General features: G+C 37.8%; 1 protein-coding gene across 1 annotated transcript in view; it reads left to right on the plus strand.

Annotated features, from left to right (window-relative positions):
* LOC122816744 (uromodulin-like) overlaps positions 1–19537 on the plus strand; it is a gene marked incomplete in the record, with an annotated part of 268054 nt that overhangs the window by 75253 nt on the left and 173264 nt on the right. Inside the window, 1 exon segment of the mRNA XM_044089741.1 lies at positions 13898–14078. Within this exon segment, the coding sequence (XP_043945676.1) occupies positions 13898–14078 (181 nt within the window).

The following is a 19537-nucleotide window of genomic DNA, read 5'->3' on the forward strand; positions in this document are numbered from 1 at the left end:
ATTCTGTAATAGTAAAACTGTTTTTATTTATTTATTTTTTGGCTTGAAGGACATTTGTTTAATTTGGACTACTTACCACTACAAAGGAGCTATATACTTGGTTCAGCTGAGTGCCTATAAAAAGGAGTTCTGACTTATGTAATATGTTTCGTTATTTTTTTTAGCTGTTGATGTATGCATTCCTATTAAAATGGTTGATGCATTACACATAGTGTACTTGTATTATTCATCTTAGTCTTTTAATTTGTTTAGCTATACTACTGACTGAACTTGACTGTTTAAATTTACATAGCATCTTGAAGTATTTCTTTTTACTATGCTCAAACATTTGGGAGTGACCTGAAAATGGTCGAATTGGATTAATGCTTCACCACTTCATTAACAAATTGTAAACACATCAATAAAAAGTCCATCTCTATATAGCTCTTACAGACTTTGGCCACTAGATGGTAGTCTTCACCCACCTGTAATCTCACTTCATTGGTTACCCTACCACTTACTCTAAAGCTTTCACGTTTGCTGCACTCTTCTCTTTATCTTCTTTTGGCAAAGTCTTCTTAACCCTGCTACCCATCTCCTTCCTAGTTCTTATACATCTCTTTACCTAGTCCTTCCCTCTACCTCCACTCCTCTCAGGCGTCCCCTTACTCTCCCGGGTTTTCCCCTCTCTATCTACATCCTCCTTCCACAGACTCTCACCTTGACTTCTCTGTTACTGTCTCCTGTGCTTACCTTCCTCCTTACTGATTGTTTTTTCTCACTGCTCCCCTTACTTGGGTCTGTCCCGCTCCGTTCGCCCTGCGGGCTCACTCCACTCCCCTACCCTACCCCCAATCCCCACCCACCCCCACTACTCCGAAACGTATACTTCACTAATCACTCCCCTCTTACTTCCCAACCAATTACAAAACCCCATAACACTAGACCACTCCCTTATCACTTTCTGACATAATTAATACTAATTATCTCTCACCTGAACTACACCCTTATTACCTATGCTAATCCATCCTCTGCTCTAACTACCTCCCTTTCCAATTCCTTCTCAACCTCCATTAATTCTCTAACCTTATACTCTTAACCCTCCTCATCCTCTGCTAACATCATCTCCTATTTTTCTACCCCATCTACTCACACTACCTACTTTCATCTAATAACTACTCTCTACCATAGCTATAACACAAATAACTATTTTCACATATATGCTACTCTTAACTTGTATAATAGCCTCTCTAACCATACCTTCTTCCCTCACCTTCATTGAAAACCTTAGTATTTTTAAACAAAACCATCATTTCCAACAAACTCTATCATCTACTTGTATCGACACCCTTACTCATTGTAACATAACCTCTACCTCTAACTACATACTCCCAAAATATCACAGAGCAACACATGTAACATACCTCACTTCCAAAAAAAGTTTCAATAACTTCAATAAAATTTTTAAAATTCAACTACTTCACCAATGTCACCTCCTCTCAGATGGTGATATTCATCCAAACCCAGGCCCCAATTATAATAATACCAATAGCCTAGATAATATAACTTTACCTATGCACTCCACATTATCTAAAGCACCTAACTCCCTCCTAATAGCTCATCTTAATATTAGAAGTATCAACAATAAAATCCCACACTTACATGCACTCCTAGACCTGCATTCTTTTGACATCTTATGTCTCACAGAAACATGGCTAAAACCTTCTACCCTAGACCAGGAAATTACCCCTCCAGGTTACAACATCCTTAGACATGACCGCATAACTAAAAAAGGTGGAGGAATTGCTATTATCTATAAAGCTAATTTCCAGATTTCCCTATTTCCCTATTTAACGAGATCCCATTACTTGACACCAAATCCGAAATATTATCAACCAAACTTCAAATAAACAACTCAAAATCTATCTACCTTTTTTGTATGTATCTTCCCCCTGGAAACAATACTAATACTCTCGAAAACCTACTTAGTTACCTATCCACCCAACTAGCCCAAGAGACCATTGTACTGGGTGATTTCAACATAGACTGGCTCACCTGTAATTCCCTGACCCCAACTAACCACTTAAATCTTTATGGCTTCTCTCAATTAATAACTACTCCTACTAGAATTCACAAACCTAACAGGAAAGAATCTACCCTTGATTGGATCCTTATAGCCACCCTAACAACTATACTCCAGGAACCCTTCCTGATAATATCAGTGACCATATGCTCACTTACATTATCAGACAAAAAGTTCACATTCCAACTACTCATAATCTCATAACTTCACGCTCTAAAAAATTCTTTAATCCTGACAGTTTTCTAAACGAACTAAAAGCATGTGATTGGTCACCACTAACTTATCTTGAACTTAATGAGGCTGTAACCTACTTCAATACTAACTTTCTTCAAATACTAAATCACCACTCACCATACCGCTCCATTAGAATAAGAACCAAATCTGCCCCTTGGCTAACTAAACAAACTAGGCAAAAAATGCTCCTTAGAAACAAAATATGGGCTAAATGGAGAACTACCAAATGCCCATCTGACCACCTCCTCTTTAAACAATTAGGAAATGCTACCAAGAGAGATACCCTTAGGGATAAAAAAGACTTCTACCTAAACCTCCAACAAACTACACAACAAATGCCAAAAAAATTTTGGTCAGGAATCAATAAACTTCTTCAGCCAGGAAACACTTCTGCTCCCACCCTAGCAGGTTTCAACCAAAATAATTCCAACCTGATCCCTGATGCCTTTAATAACTACTTTACAGAAGCCATTCAATCCCTAGCCAACTCACTACCCCCTTTACCTGGTTCTCCATCGAATACCTCTAATACTCTTTCCCCAACCTTTCATATACACCCTGTTCCAACATCTCTTATTTACAAGCTACTTACTAAACTAAAACCTTGCACCCCATCTGCTGACCATCTCCCATCTGAACACCTACAAATTGCTGCACAAGCCATTGACTACCCCATATCTATCCTTATTAACAGAACCATCTCTGAAGGCAAAATCCCTACCATATGGAAAGTATCCCACATCATCCCTCTACATAAAGGTGGAACTTCAATTGACCTCACTAACTACCGACCCATTGCCTTACTCTCCCCATTAGCTAAGATAATGGAAAAATGTATTCACAAACAACTACTCAACCACCTTCTACAAAATAACCTACTAGCCACCTGCCAACATGGCTTTAGACCATTCCATAGTACTAATACTGCTCTTCTCTCCTTCACTGACACTACAAACAAAAACCACAATAATAACTCCTTTTCCTCTGCACTATTTATAGACCTGTCAAAAGCCTTTGATATGGTTAATCATACCCTACTTCTTGAAAAACTAAAGTATCATTATCTTGATCTACAAGCATTACAATGGTTCAGATGTTATCTTCAAAATAGACAACAAGCTGTACTCTGGGATAACAATTTGTCTTCCTTACTTCCTGTAAATATTGGAGTCCCTCAAGGCTCTATCTTAGGTCCACTTCTTTTTTCCATATTTATTAATGACCTCCACTTGAACATACCCCATGCCACTTGCATTCAATATGCAGATGACTCTACCTTAATCTGTACTTCCAACAACATAGCCTTCCTCCAGCCCCTAACCCAAACTGTATTCCAAAAAGTAGAAAACTGGTTCATGCAACATCGCCTTCTCCTTAATCCTAAAAAAACAAAAACTACTGCTTTTTATGCCAACTCATAAGTCACCCACTCCATTCTTCTCTATAACCTCTAATAATGCTACTAATATAGCACCAGATACTACCACCCACCTACTAGGTGTCACAATTGACAATCATCTTAACTATGACAACCATATTAACTCCACCATAAAGTCTGTCAACAAAAAACTTGGCACCCTCTACAGAATTAAACCCTTCCTTACCCCCTCAGCCAGGAAAACTATCGCACAGACCCACCTCATTTCTACCCTTTTCTATGCCTCTTCTATATATACTAACCTATCTAAAAACAACATCTCTAAACTTTCTACCTGCTATAATAGTATAGCTAGATTCATCACATGCTCTCCCTTTAAAACCCACCACTGCCTTAACCTTAGACAACTAGGATGGTTAGAAATACAGAACCATATACTCTGTCAACAGTTACTTATCACACAAAAGATCCTACATCACCCCAATGATACCCCCATCCTCTCTAATCTGATCTCTCCATATAAAAATATGGCTACACTACGTTCTGCAAATAAACTCTTTGTCTCCTCAATTAAATCTAACAACAAAGCTGGTGATTCACTTTTCTCAAACACTATAGGGAAAAACTGGAATCAGCTCCCTCCTGAACTATCTACCCTAGCATCTGCATCTCAATTCAAAAAACACATAAAAGAACATCTAAAAACTAGGTGGCTTTGTCCTTGTGCAAACCCAGACTGAAACTTTTATTTCACTCCTGTTCTTACCCTACCCCTCCCCCCAACTCTTTGCCTCCAAAACTAGTTACTTCTCTTCTTGCTTTAATCTTAGTAATATGATAAAATTTTAGAACTTTAATCTTTCTACACATACCCTAATTCTATCTAATGCATTTGTTTATTTATATTTAGTTTAACTTTTACCTGAATGTTTATAGTCAATATTTTTAATGCCATTTTACTTTTCTCCTTTTACCAATGTTACCATAATACTGTTACCTTATATGACTTTATTACACTTGTTACCTTTTTTTTTTACATTGTTATTGCTTATGCTTGGAGCTTTTCTCCCCGGGCCTCTACTGAAAATGGACATGTATCCAGTTAGACTAGCCCGATCAACAAATGTAAAATAAAAAAAATAAAAATAAATGGGCGTAAACAGAAATTCTCAAAATTAATATGACTGGCCCTTGTTATCCCTGATAAATGTATGCGACCAAATAATATTCCACTGAGACTATGCTTACAACCAAAATGAATTAAGCTGAAAAACTGTTTATCAAATGCGTATCCGTTAGTCACTGAAAATGGATTGATTTGGGGATGCCCCCATAACCATCAAATTAAAGAAGAGACTGTCTGTACAATGTGAATTAATATAACCAGCTCTAAGGTCACAACATATTTGGGAAGTTTATACCCACCTGAGGCTTTCACTCACTGAAGGATTCATTAAGGAAGATTTGTTGACTAGTTCGCTAAATGTATTTGTGTCATTCACTATATTCTGTTATAAATACATACATACACACACACACACACACATATATATATATATATATATATATATATATATATATATATATATATATATATATATATATATATGTATCAGTAAAACTCTGAAGGTGTTTAAAGAAGTGCAATACATTCTAGCATTCTTGCTGACTGATATCATTATATTAGGAGATTGTGGCTGGGTAATGGCATTTCAATCATCTAGAATATTCTACATAACAGTGATGGGAAATAATCCATTTGGGAAGCAGTTAGTTTCTGTAGTGTTTTAAGTGTCTTTTTATATCTCCTTTATAGTGTTAAGTAAATGGTTTACTAATAAAAAATTCACCCTTGATGAAAACTTTAGCATTTCTTGTGTGTGTGTGTGTGTGTGTGTGTGTGTGTGTGTGTGTGTGTGTGTGTGTGTGTGTGTGTGTGTTTATCAAATGATTAACCCATGGGCATATTTCCACTCTAGTTGTTAATTAAGCAAGTGTATAACAAGGCAGTTTTAATATGGAAATATATAATCCCCTGTCTGTTATGAAACTGCTTAATACATTCATTGCCACACTGAGCCAAGGATTATCCTAGAAGTGCTGGTACAAGTTAGACTTTATCATACATTCCAACCCATCAAAGTTAACTGTTTATGTACACCTCCAGGGATTGTTCACAAATGGCAATAAACTTAAGATGCACATTTGGCAAAAAAAAAAAAAAAAAAAATCCACAGAGTTACTGGGAAAACATGCACCACCTATATATATATATATATATATATATATATATATATATATATATATATATATATATCTATAGTTCCCCTACAGAAAGTCGAACGTTCAGAAACTCGAAATGCATATGGCCGAAGCCATATGCTTGAATTTCTGAAGCTTGACTTCATGAAAGGGAGCTAAAAAAAGAAAAATGTAACAAAACAAAGTGTTTCTTCTGGGAGGCAAGCCCCCCTGCACCCCACACCCCTGCTACTTATTTATTCTAACTCCGAGATCTCACTACATTACAGAAAGGGAAATCTCCCATTCTGCGCTGTATGCCGCTCCCCATTCACAGAGTCGAGCTTCCACAATTTCGAGCATATGGTCTCAGCCATATGAATTTTGAGATTGTGGCTGTTCAACTTTGTGAAGGGGAACCATATATATATATATATATATATATATATATATATATATATATATATAAGTACTTTTACTTTAAGTTTAAGTACTTGGGATCAACAGTTCAGAGTAATGGTGAGTGTGGAAGAGAGGTGAAGAAGAGAGTATAGGCAGGGCGGAATGGGTGGAGAAAAGTGTCAGGAGTGATTTGTGACAGACGGGTACCAGTAAGAGTGAAAGGGAAGGTCTACAAGAGGGTAGTGAGACCAGCTATGTTATATGGGTTGGAGGCGGTGGCATTGACGAAAAGGCAGGAGTTAGAGCTGGATGTGGCAGAGTTAAAGATGTTAAGATTTGCACTGGGTGTGACTAGGATGGACAGGATTAGGAATCAGTATATTAGAGGGTCAGCTCATGTTGGACAGTTTGGAGACAAAGCAAGAGAGGTGAGATTGCGTTGGTTTGGACATGTGCTGAGGAGGGATGCTGGGTATATTGGGAAAAGGATGCTAAGGATGGAGCTGCCAGGTAAGAGGAAAAGAGGAAGGCCTAAGATAAGGTTTATGGATGTGGTGAGAGAGGACATGCAGGCGGTTGGTGTGAAAGAGCAAGATGCAGAGGAAAGACAGAAATGGAAACAGATGATCCGCTGTGGTGACCCCTAACAGGAACAGCCGAAAGAAAATGATGATGATGATATATATTTGGTAACTGTGGGCAGCATCAAAAACTAGAAACATGTGAATGAAACAGAAATAACTGTAGCACAATACAGCCTATGGAAATACCACATCCACAAAGTTCACAGCTCTTTTGGGTGACACATTAAACTGAGGCCTCATTTGCACTAGCTGGAGATAGCTCAAGTGGATGTTAAAGATCCTGTAGCACTTAATGAAAAGAGTAGGGAAAGGTCTCCAGTGCCCTGGCCAAACTTCATCAAGTCATTATCTATAGTTCCTTGGGTCTTCCAAGAAAAGAGGCCATCGGCCCAGTAAGACTAATCCAGTCAACAAAGTGCAAATAAAAAATAAACACATGCTTACAGTTGTTTCTAAAGTAAGGCTTACAGTTGCTTACAAAATAAAGCAAATAATATTCCTTCTAGTATAAAAATTGTCATCATGGCTATTTTCTAATGAAATGGTTTAAATTTGTGTCAGAAAATATACAGATACAACACTTTATTTTTAACATTCATATTTTACCTTGAAAAATAGAAAGTAAAAATGGAGTAAACATATGTTGAGAAGACAAGAAAGTAGATCTTTTTTTCTGCAATAGGAAAAGAATCAAGCTGAATGTTTGTGCACCTTCATTGGACATTGCAAGCTGAAGCTTGAGTTCAAACATTTCATGTATGAGGCTTTGTACTGGTAAAATTGTAATGTTTTGGTTGAGGATATAGCTAGTTTATTTAATTTGTTTCTTAAAAAAAAATACAAGTTTTATTTTAAGAACCGACATAAATAGCTGAGGATGTGATTCAGGGGGAGCATTTCCACAACAGAGACTCCTTTAAATATCTTACTTATCTGCACTGTATGGCAGGGGTTGTAATGTCAGAATGTGAATGCCACATCAAAGACTCTGTCACACTCTAGCACAAACAGGTGTAAGATGCACTTTATTAAGATACACATCAGTGCCTAATGTTAATAAGTATTCTGTTGCACTGCAACAAAGAAATTCTATTTTTTTCCACTCAGAGGGGTGACATAGTATTGGTTCCAGCTACATATGATATGAAGGAAAGCAAGAAAGACTAGCCCTGCCTTCTCCTTTCCTGAAGAAACATGGCATGCCTTATTTTTTTTCCTGTGCAGCTTTGCTGGGATTACCCACAATGCCACAGGGCACATTATCTATAGCTGAATCCCCATCCCTTGTGCTGAACCTTCCATCGTCTTTTGCATAACTCCAGTACCCTAACCACTGTAGAGGTCAAGGAGAGCACTATAAAGTCAGTGGATAGGATGTCAAAGTCAAAACATTCTTGCCATTAAAGAATGCTCTTTGCTGTGGCTTTGACAGATTGATGGCCTTCTAACTTTTCTTCAAAGTTGGGCAGATAAGTAGTCCAGCAACCCATTGGCAACTACCTTTACATCTTTAACATTTTTTTGTGAGAAAAAGTTCATCTTTTCTGCCAAACTTTGTTGTTGGGGGGCTGTGACTAAAACATTTTTCCTCAGACATTACCAGGAAGAAGAGCAGAATACTGAAGACACCGTTACTTACTTGACAGATACTTTTTTATATAGAGAGAGAGAGACCTGTGTTACAGCTCCTTGGATATTCCCTCCCTGATGTGCAAGATGAGGAAAGTTGTATTGGAAATTTCAGTCTTGACTCCAGTTTCTTCTTTACCTTGGCCCTTGGTGAGTGATTCTTCTGTGAATGTATGAGGTACCTTATACTGCTCATCAGTTTCTTTTGGTCCCTCTAGTACTGATCTGCAGGAAGGACTGAGGGGCAGGATATTTAGCTGTCCCCTTTGGGCAAGGGAGAACCACTCTTTGCGGTATTGAAGGAGAGACCAACATTGTTCCTTTGTGGGATTGCTCTGAAGAGCTTCATTCCTGATGAAAGGACCATTCTTTAGGGTATTGTTTTTCAGTAGGCTCTCCAGGAAAAAGAAGCATAAAATTAGACATGTTTTTAAGTGTGTGCCCTTCAGAAAGAGCAGATGAGCAGATGAGAAGGACTGGCTGTTTTTTTTTTTTCCATTTAAAAAGGAACAGATTTTCTTCTTTCTCAGATTTTGATTCTCAGTGTGAGGGACAGAAATTAGACTTGGATTGTGTTTCTCAGGTTCCTGCTCCACAAAATGAGGAATCTGACTCTGAGGAAATTTTTTCTTCAGATTCACCACCTGAAGAGTTTGTTTTTCTGATAATGTTGCCAGAATGAATGAGTTATTTCAATGGGAACAAAACAAAATACCAGAGTGCCAGCAAAGATATTATGATTAGCTACAGGAGAATTTCCTGAACCTGTTGCTGTTCCACTTGGTTGCTTTCCTGGTACCCAGCAGTTTGTCTGACAGCCAGCCACCTGTCCCCAAAAACCTAATATAATATATAAGATTCTCCTGACCCACACATTTCTTTTTTTCAAATGTTAAGTTAGACACTGAAGTAATTTCTTTGACAAAGCCCACTTCTGCCAAACACCTTATGACAACTAATCCTATTCCATCTGATGAGGATGGGAAAACCTTTCATACTTTGGGAATAAAGTTTATACCTGTTCCACCTTAGTAATCAGAATAGTGAATTGTTAGGTGTGCATATCTTAAGTTTCTACTTGCTTCATTTGACAATAGGAGAAAGTAAATTGCTTATCTTCATTCTTTAGAGATTAAGATAGCTATACATTATTTTATTTCTTCTGTGTCTTAGGTACCTAAACATTCATTTAAAATGTCCCCCCCCCTCTGGGACTATATTATCTTATTGAAAACCAAATTCACCAAACTGCATCTACATCAGAAATTCTCTTTTGTGGGGGGGCTGTGCCCCCCACACCCCCCGCTACTTATATATACCAACTTCGAAATCACACTACAGTGAGGAAACGGCAAATTTTCTGATCCTCACTGTACCACGATTTCACTATTATCAGTTCACTGCACTGCATTTCCAATGTAGATGCAGATTAGCAAATTCAGTTTTCGAGGACATAATATAGACAACCCCCCCACTATCTTAAGACAGTGCAATATGGAAGGAAGGAAGTATTACTGACATTGTTCTGCAGTGATTAGAAATTTTTCCTTAAACTCCTAACACCCCATGTTGGCTGAAATGTAGGGTGCAATGCCCTGTAAGCTGGTCCCGGTGCATGTTCTCACTTTCTCATACCAGCAGTTTTTAGTCAGAATAATTTTTTTAATTCCTTGGTAAATTTGCATTCCCCGAGTCCTGAGTTGCAGGATCTACAGTATCTGGTTTTCACTTAGGTGGAGGTCTTGCAGTGGGACTGTCAACTCCCTCACCCCTGTATCAGTGTGAGATGGGTGAGTTATTATTCACTACCCACTGCTAACCCTCCCTGGCTCGAACCTGGCTGTTACTCAAACCTGAAGTCATGTAATGCAGTCCAGCACCTGGGCTGCAAATCAAATCTGGGTCATCTAGGTCAGGCTAACACCTCAGCTGTTAATCAAACCTGGCTCACCTAGTGCATAGTACAGGTTCCATCTCTGCACACCAAGTAGTCAGCTTGCAAAATGTTATTTGAATTTGTCTTAAGTGACTGGAATGTTTTGATATGCCTTTTTTGGATGCAACTGAGACTATACTAAGTGGGCAGCTATTGGCTGATTATCCAAACAGAAAGGGATATTTTGTGTTCTGTTTCACAGAGGTGTTAATGTTGACTCCTTCTGCTCATCATGCAGTAGCCATCAGTGACACTGAAGATGAGACAGTACAGAACAGATGATGTTTGTTGACAGATTATACAAACCAGTGTTTGGAGCCGATGAAGACTGAGCAGACTGTGTGTGTGTTTGTGTGTGTGTGTGTGTGTTTGTGTGTGTGCATGCGTGTGTGTGTGTGTGTGTGTGTGTGTGTGTGTGTGTGTGTGTGTGTGTGTGTGTGTGCGCTCATGCGTGCATGTGTGTGCATGTGTGTGTGTGTGTGTGTGTAAAAGAATGGGGTGTCCTGTCATGGTGCTGGTAATGTCATTTTGAAGAGTCACCTGGATAACTTAATGCATGGTCAAACAAGTGAGCAGGAGAGTCACATCTCACCTTCATTGGGAGTGGGAGGAGTTGCAGATTCTACATTAGCACATACTCAGGAGGAACAAGTGATTTCCAGTGGGCATCACATGTAGCTGAGAGGAAGGACAAATTGTAGTGCAGAAAGAAGTGAACAAAGGAGTGAATGTGACTGACTGTGATCTGAGCATTACAATTCCAAATCATGGAGGAGGGAAAAAAAGGAAGGACAAAAGATAATAAAAAAATCCTCTCAGGGTATAATAGTCGTTGGTATCATTCAGCTACCTGGGTGACAGCTTTACTAGAAGAAGGTGAGCATAGTGGGTAAAGAAATATGTACGTTGTGCTTGAGATTAGTAAATGGTGATAAAAACACATAAAACACATATAATTCAGTTTGAGAAACTCTATCACAATAGTTGTATATTTAAAACAATTCACTAAGGAGCAGAGGATAGATGGGTGCAAAGTGCTGTTACCATCATCATTTATAACAGCCTTTAGAGACTAATGAACCATAGCATTCAGAGTGGCACTGCGCATTTCAGACTGTGGGAACAGACAATGAAAAAGTTAAACATTTTTGGTGCATTTTACCCTAAACTACTGCATGCTTTTGTGCAGTAATAACATCAGGAAAGACATGAGCACATCTGAAAAAAGGTGCAGAATGACCAAAATTTTGAGCCCCCTATCAGAAGTATAAGAGTGAATCTGGAGAGTCTTAACACTTCAAAAAATAAGCTGATTCCAGCAAAAAAAAAAAAAAAACAAAACGAAAAAAAAATCAATTAATTTCAAAACCTGCTGTTACATCTCTATGGCATTTTTGCAGAGGGTGTGGAGAGCTTCACAGATGTTGTTTTTATACTAATTCTGTGATCATCTTACCTTAGAGTAAGGGGATCATTCCAAGACCTCAGCTGTAGTGTATATTCCTCCTGTGTTCATACTTTTTCTTCTGCCATTCTGAGAATCATGATAAGGGTTTTTGAAAATTTAAATGGACACCCATTTTTAAACAATGCACAATGCTAGATATACATTAACAGGAAACCGGAAAACAGACAAGTAACAGAGGTGTTAAAGCTTATTTAAGACTATGAGAAAAGGAAAACTGAGTCTATGTTTGAAGTGTTAATAAAATGATGTAAAAATTTTAATGATCCTCCCCCCATTCCCCCTAGGTCATATTGGCCAATTTGCATGTAATATCAGCAGGCCTGCATACCCTTCTGGGTGCCATCCTTTTGTTACACATGCTAGTGATTGGTACTGTTACATTGAATCAATAATGTGTGAATGCTGAGATTTATCTTTAAAGACTGAGACTGAGTTTGTGACATCCCAGGGATTTCTCTTTTCCCTGACATACAGTGATTTTGTAGCTAGTATAAATAAGTAGCAAGTATAATTTCCCATGTTGAGGCATGAAGGGGGCTTACCCCTTGCAAAACTATTTTTATTAGTAATTTTTAAATGAGACTGCTCTTTGTGGTCAAGTGTGTGTGATATATTGTATTTGGATTTATGGTGGTCAAATGAAAAGCACTCACAGTTTCATTAGGAAGCCATGCCTCCACATGAGTATGTATGCTGGATATCTGTAGGTACACTGTTTATGATCCTTTTGTGCACTGTCTGTTGGACAAGGGCCTCTAAAACATACTTGCTGTCCTAGTACAGTAGTGGTTTCCTTCCCCATCCCAAGAGAAAGAGAGCAGGTAAAGTCCAGTCACTCTACAGAAATGTAAATAATTATTGTCATGAGTATTAAACCGGATCATATTAGAGGCACATCAACATTAGCAAGATAAAGCTTAAAAAAATGCATCTAAGCAGTTTTTGGTATAAGAGATTTTAATTTCTTTGAGCACTGTGTCAAACAAAATGTGCTGCAGATAGCTGATCTGAGCATTCATGCATAAAAAGTGACCTTAGCTGGGCTAGCCAGAAGAGATGAAAAAAAAAAAAGAGAATTATAGACGGAAATACCTTACCTTATTACACCTGAGGTCCATGACCACAGGGGGTACTATGACAATAAGAAAATGTAGCTTTCTAAGTTGACTTCTATACTTTTTCTGTTAACATGATTGGTGGTTTTGTATTTCTTCTAGCTCATTCACCAACTTTTTTAGATCTTTCTTGCACTATAGTCTGTTCACTGAAATTATTTAGCACATAAATGGAAACTGGTTTGAGATGTGTTCTTACATGTAGCTTTTCTATAGCTTATGAGAAAGGAAATACTGATTCTGTGATTATTTATAGAGCATGGATACATAAATTAAAATCTGTCTAAGTAGATATGTTTTAAAATTGATGCATTTTCAGGGTAACACATGGGTACAGCACTTAGTGTTGCCTCATAGCTTGTGGTTTTTGTGGTTTGGTCACAGGTTGAGGTGTTTTCAATGCAGAGTCTGCATTTCCTCCCTTTATGCACATGACTTTTTGTTGAGTGCTCCAACTTCTACTCAAATTTAAAAGGCTCGCCTTTAAGTGAAATTACAGGCATCCTTATAGTGTGTGTGTGTGTGTGTGTGTGTGTGTGTGTGTGTGTGTGTGTGTGTGTGTGTGTGTGTGTGTGTGTGTGTGTAAATGTGTGTGAACTAGTCCTGCAGGTGGCCATTGCAAGCTTGGATCTATGCCTTGTTTGCAGTGCTTGCCAGGATGGGGAGGTGGAGAATGGAGAACCAATCAATGAATTTACATTAAAGATATGATTTCCTTTAAAAATGATGACTTTATTTTTTATTAAATTATCTATCAACTTATTATAATTTGATGAGTTTATTTTAATGCATATGCTATTGTATCATTCTATGATTAAACCAGATTATGTGACTGTTTGATTTACTAGGTTGCCACATACTTGGATTTTGCTCTTTCAAGGCCTGCCAACAGCACCTCTAATCTTCTGTCTAGAAATTATGACAGTTATGGGTACCATTCTGACTCTTTTCATGTTGACCAGCATTACAGTTCCTTGTTATTAACGACGTCTGGTACAGTTTATGATATTGGAATCATAGGCCCTAATGGTACGTAATATTATAATAACAACAAGGTTATAAATGTATTGCTGTTAACTATAAATAGCTTATTGTTAATTTAAATAACTTGCTTACTTATTTGATTATACTTTTGAATACAGCTACAGTTCATTTAATAGAGAAGATGTGACTGGCAAATTTAGCTAGGAACAATTTTAGTCAATACAAAGTTTACATGCTCAATGTCTGTTTTTCAAAAACATCTGGCATAAATGAAATTCTGCTGGGATTTGAAGTATAATTTTAAAAGTACTAAAAAAGTTGTTGTACATTAGTACATGTGCTTAAATTTATCAGGAGGCAAAGGATAGGTTTCACAAATGAAAAAATAGGATTATCACCCAGACAGCAGCAAATTGGTCTAGTTCATCTCACCAGTATTAAAAGGTATCATGTTATGTGGTCTCTACACTTGCAGGGGCAGTCTGTCGATGTGGTAAAGGTGATTGCATTATCATCTCACTATGGCGGCTGTCATTCAGTGACATCTGAATTGGCTGAAAGGAATATTCACCATAACGTTTTCACCATTCTTCTTCTTTGGTTTGAAGGCAGACTTTCTACCTCTCAGTCATTGCAATGTAGCATCAAGCTTGCAAAAGAAAGGGAAAGCAAATTCTGAATCAGAACTGATCTGTTGCTTGTAGGCATGCATGCATCTATCTGTCTACCCACATGTGTCTTTCTGTCTATTTCTCTATTTGCTTATGTCATTGATGAAGCCACAAATGTGCAAAAGATAGTGGTGTGGGCCTAGACTCTGAAATGTAAAACAGGATCATAAAAAGTGTGGTGCCAATTTTCTACTAAGCTCATACAGGGTGAAGACAGACTGTCATGAAGGTTATGATCAATATAGATAAAGAAATGAGATGTATAAAAATTCTTTCTGAAAAAAATAATCAGAGCAAAAGTACAAAAATATTTCATATTATTGACTTGATTCTAAAAAAAACAGAAAAGGAGAAAAAAATAAATTAATCTGGAAGAAATTTATGAAAAAGACAAGCTGTTTTTTTAAAAATGATTTGGAACCACATTTTTTTTTCAGTTTGGGGTAGTTATTTTGATCCATGATCCAAAACCAAGAACCAAAAACAGCCAAAAAACAAAAACCAAGGAGAGAAAATCCAGGCACCAAACATTCAGTTTATTAAGCGCTTTCGTCAGCATCAATCAGCTGACTTCCTCAGAATAAAAAACCCTTTGAGTCAAAACCTATTCATATAAAAACCACATGACTTCAATTCAAATCAATTGACAAATTTAAAGCACCAACGTTCATAAAAAACAGCTAGATACTTAATATAATATATTGCATACTCCACCCCAGTGCATAAGTCAAATTAGTGCTCCCCCACCAAAAAAATAAATTAAAATTAATATATCTGTATAATTATATGTTGTTAAAATTGACATTTCTTAGTTTTTAAAAGGTTAATTCCTAAAAACTACAATGTTCAAAACACTTCCTAAAGAAGGCACCTAACCTACCTTAAATCTGATAGGATTTTAACCTTAAAAAAACTACCAAGGCTTAGTGCTTCATTGAGTCCAGGGAACTTAGTGGCATTCAATTTAATCTGCCAACATAATTCTCTGAACTCCAGGTAGTCTTCCCATGGACCACCACGTGGATCTTGCTGAACTTTCTCTATAACCAAAAACTTAAATTCATGTCCAGGAAATTGTTGAATGTGTTTATACAGGGCATTATTCCTATTTTTAATCCTAATATCCCTGACATGCTCGTATATCCTTTCTTTCAAGGTTCTTTTGTTTTTTCCTATATAGAATCCCAAGCACTTGATGTACAAAGCTGCATAAATCACCCCCCTGGTAACACAACTGTGTTTCCCTTGGGGCCTAACATTGATGTGGTTGATCTTAAACTCAGTTTCATTACAGATCATACAGCACTGTCTGCAAAATCCACATCTTTTAGTACCTCTGTCTTGTGTATTTGTCCCTTCATTTACCTGTTCCATCAAATTGTTAAAAGTAACTCCCCTCCTAAAAATAATGTGTGGGGTATATTCTATTTAATGTCAGTCTGACCATAAAAAATGTTCCAAGTTTTTCTAAGTATATTATAAATCTCTTCATAGTCATGTGAAAACCTAGTCACAAAAGATAACCCAAACCGATCACCAGGGTCATCCTTCTTCGTCTATTTTTGAAAAGTAATATCCGGGACTACCTCTAAGCATATTCCCCCTTGGGCTTTAATCAAAGGTTGGAGGGTACCTTCCTTCCTTTTCCCTGAAACTTCTTTATACATAGACATTGTAAGATTCAATGGATACTCTCTGGCCACTAACATGTCCTTCAACGTTTCACTTTGAAATTGTGAAAGAATTTTTAGTTTATATTAATAATACTACACCTTTTTTTTAAGTTCACTTACACCTATAGGGAAGATGACATTGACTATTTAGATATACATCTGGAGAAAGATTTGACCAATAAAAGGTTTGTCAGTAACCTATTTCATAAACCCACATATAGTAACAGCCTTTTGCATTATGAGAGTAGCCATCCCCATCATGTAAAGAGGGGATTGGTGAAGGGACAATATGTCCGTATCTCTTGTATGGTGACGAGAGATGAGGACTTTGAATTTCAAAGTGAAACGTTGAAGTACATGTTAGTGGCCAGAGGGTATCCATTGAATCTTATAACGTCTATGTATAAAGAAGTTTCAGGGAAAAGGAAGGAAGGTACCCTCCAACCTTTGATTAAAGCCAGGGAGAATATGCTTAGAGGTAGTCCCAGATATTACTTTTCAAAAATAGACGAAGAAGGATGACCCTGGTGATCGGTTTGGGTTATCTTTTGTGACTAGGTTTTCACAAGACTATGAAGAGATTTATAATATACTTAGAAAAAATTGGAACATTTTTTTATTGTCAGACTGACATTCTGGACAAAATAGGATATACCCCACACATTATTTTTAGGAGGGGAGTTACTTTTAACAATTTGATGGAACAGGTAAATGAAGGGACAAATACACAGGACAGAGGTACTAAAAGATGTGGATTTTGCAGGCAGTGCTGTATGATCTGTAATAAAACTGAGTTTAAGATCAACCACATCAATGTTAGGCCCCAAGGGAAACACAGTTCTGTTACCAGGGGGGTGATTTATGTGGCTTTGTGCATCAAGTGCTTGGGATTCTATATAGGAAAAAACAAAAGAACATTGAAGGAAAGGATATACGAGCATGTCAGGGACATTAAGATTAAAAATAGGAATAATGCCCTGTATAAACACATTCAACAATTTCCTGGACATGAATTCAAGTTTTTGGTTATAGAGAAAGTTCAGCAAGATCCACGTGGTGGTCCGTGGGAAGACTACCTGGAGTTCACAGAATTATGTTGGCAGATTAAATTGAATGCCAATAAGTTCCCTGGACTCAGTGAAGCACTAAGCCTTGGTAGTTTTTTAATGTTAAAATCCTATCAGTTTTAAGATAGGTTAGGTGCCTTCTTTAGGAAATGTTTTTGAACATTGTAGTGTTTAGGAACTAACCTTTTTAAAACAAAGAAATGTCCATTTTAACAACATATAACTATGCAGATATATTAATTTTAATTTAATTTTTTGGTGGGGGAGCACTAATTTGACTTATGCACTGGGGTGGAGTATGCAATATGTTATATTAAGTATCTAGCTGTTTTTTAGGAACGTTGGTGCTTTAAATTTGTCAATTGGTTTGAATTGAAGTCATGTGGTTTTTATATAAAAAGGTTTTGACTCAAAGTGTTTTTTATTCTGAGGAAGTCAGCTGATTGATGCTGACGAAAGCACTTAATAAACTGAATGTTTTGTGCCTGGATTGTCTCTCCTTGGTTTTTGTTTTTTGGTAGTTATTTTGATAACAAGGCACAAAGAAAAATAATGTTGAAGAAACTGAGGTTTATGTAGTATTGGAAATCACAGGGCCGGATTCATGATGGCTTGCACAGAGTCTAAGAGTAGAGTAAGACTCCATGCAGCCATCATGTCCGACGAGCGATCCAGGAACAGCCTGCGGGGGCGTGCAAGAGAGCTCCTAAAATGGCTCTTACACGGACAGGGCTGGGATATGCAAATTACCTCAATTGCAGGTGAAAGGCATGCAAATGAGGTAGATTTGCGATTCAGGAAACCCGAACCTGTCCGAGTAAGAGCAGTGTTATTTGCAGAAATGTACTCAGTTGACAACTGAGTACCGTTCTGCAAATAGCAAAACGGAGCCATGACAGCTCCAAATAAAGGTTGCATCCAGTGCAGGAAGCATGCCAATGGCCAAATATACAGCCATTGGCAATGTTTCCTGATGCAATATGAAAAAAAATAATACATTTTTTTTCTCAGATTTCCGATGTTTAAGCATAGCGCGGCACCGCGCAAATGGGCTGCACTCTAAAAAAACAGAAAACTAAAAATTAAAACCCACAAATGTGGATCTTATTTAAATTGTTAATGTACAATGCAAGGGAATGGCAGGCTGAAGACAACATGGCCACCGAGTAGAGGTTGCTAAGGGGGGAAGCTCAGTCTAAGAGATGTAACCAAGCATTAGTAGGCAATCCTATGCAAAGGAGGGTTAGGATAGTGAATCGAAAGTTTACATAGCAAATGAGCACAGTCAGTGGAGTGTAGGAGTAGGATAAGGGGAGTAACAGAGTAGAAGACAGGTGACATCACGAGTGGGGTATGTATGAAAGAAGTGAAGCTCATTGGAGCAGAGTGGCATGTGTTAGCTGTCATTTACACATCATGGAAAGAGGTGTGTCAACAGGTAGGCTAGGTAAAGGCAAGAAATGGAAGGTGTATGCCGTGGATAACACCAAAGTTTCTTGCTGAGTGGGAATGCATGCGTGTGCACCCCTGTAAACCCCAGGAAGACAGAGTGCACGCATGTAAACATGAGTGCACATGTTTAAGCCAGAGTAAGCATGTATAAGGCTGTTTAAAGAGTTGTATGTGTGTTTGCGGTGGTGTGCGTGCGTTTTAACTGAAATAAGCAAGTTTTAGTCCATGTAAGCATGTGTGCGTGTGTGTGAGCTGCTGTGAGTGTGTTTGCGCTTGTGTGTGCGGCGCTGCCCCCCCCCCCGAGGAAACAGAAAGGAAAAAGGAAGCACAACAAATAGTAGGAAGTACTAGCAAAGCTAGCAGGTGAAAACAATCAGAATCAGGCAATTCCACAGGCAGTACACTAGCCCAGATCAGCCTAGCACTTAAAACTCTGCAAACAACAGTCCATTATGTTTCTCACAACAGACACTGCAGTAAGCTAATAGAAGTGAAAACTGAAAAAGCTTTACTGAGACAAAGAAATGCTAGGGGCTGCCATTGCTGTTATAAGGTGACATATGCAACATGCTGAGGGTGGTGACAATGGAAATGCTGCTGGACAACCCACAGTGAGGAGACAGAGAAGAGTGTACAGGCCC

The sequence above is a fragment of the Protopterus annectens genome, chromosome 12.part0, assembly GCF_019279795.1.
Source record: "Protopterus annectens isolate FY-2018-M chromosome 12.part0, PAN1.0, whole genome shotgun sequence".
NCBI lineage: Eukaryota > Metazoa > Chordata > Ceratodontiformes > Protopteridae > Protopterus > Protopterus annectens.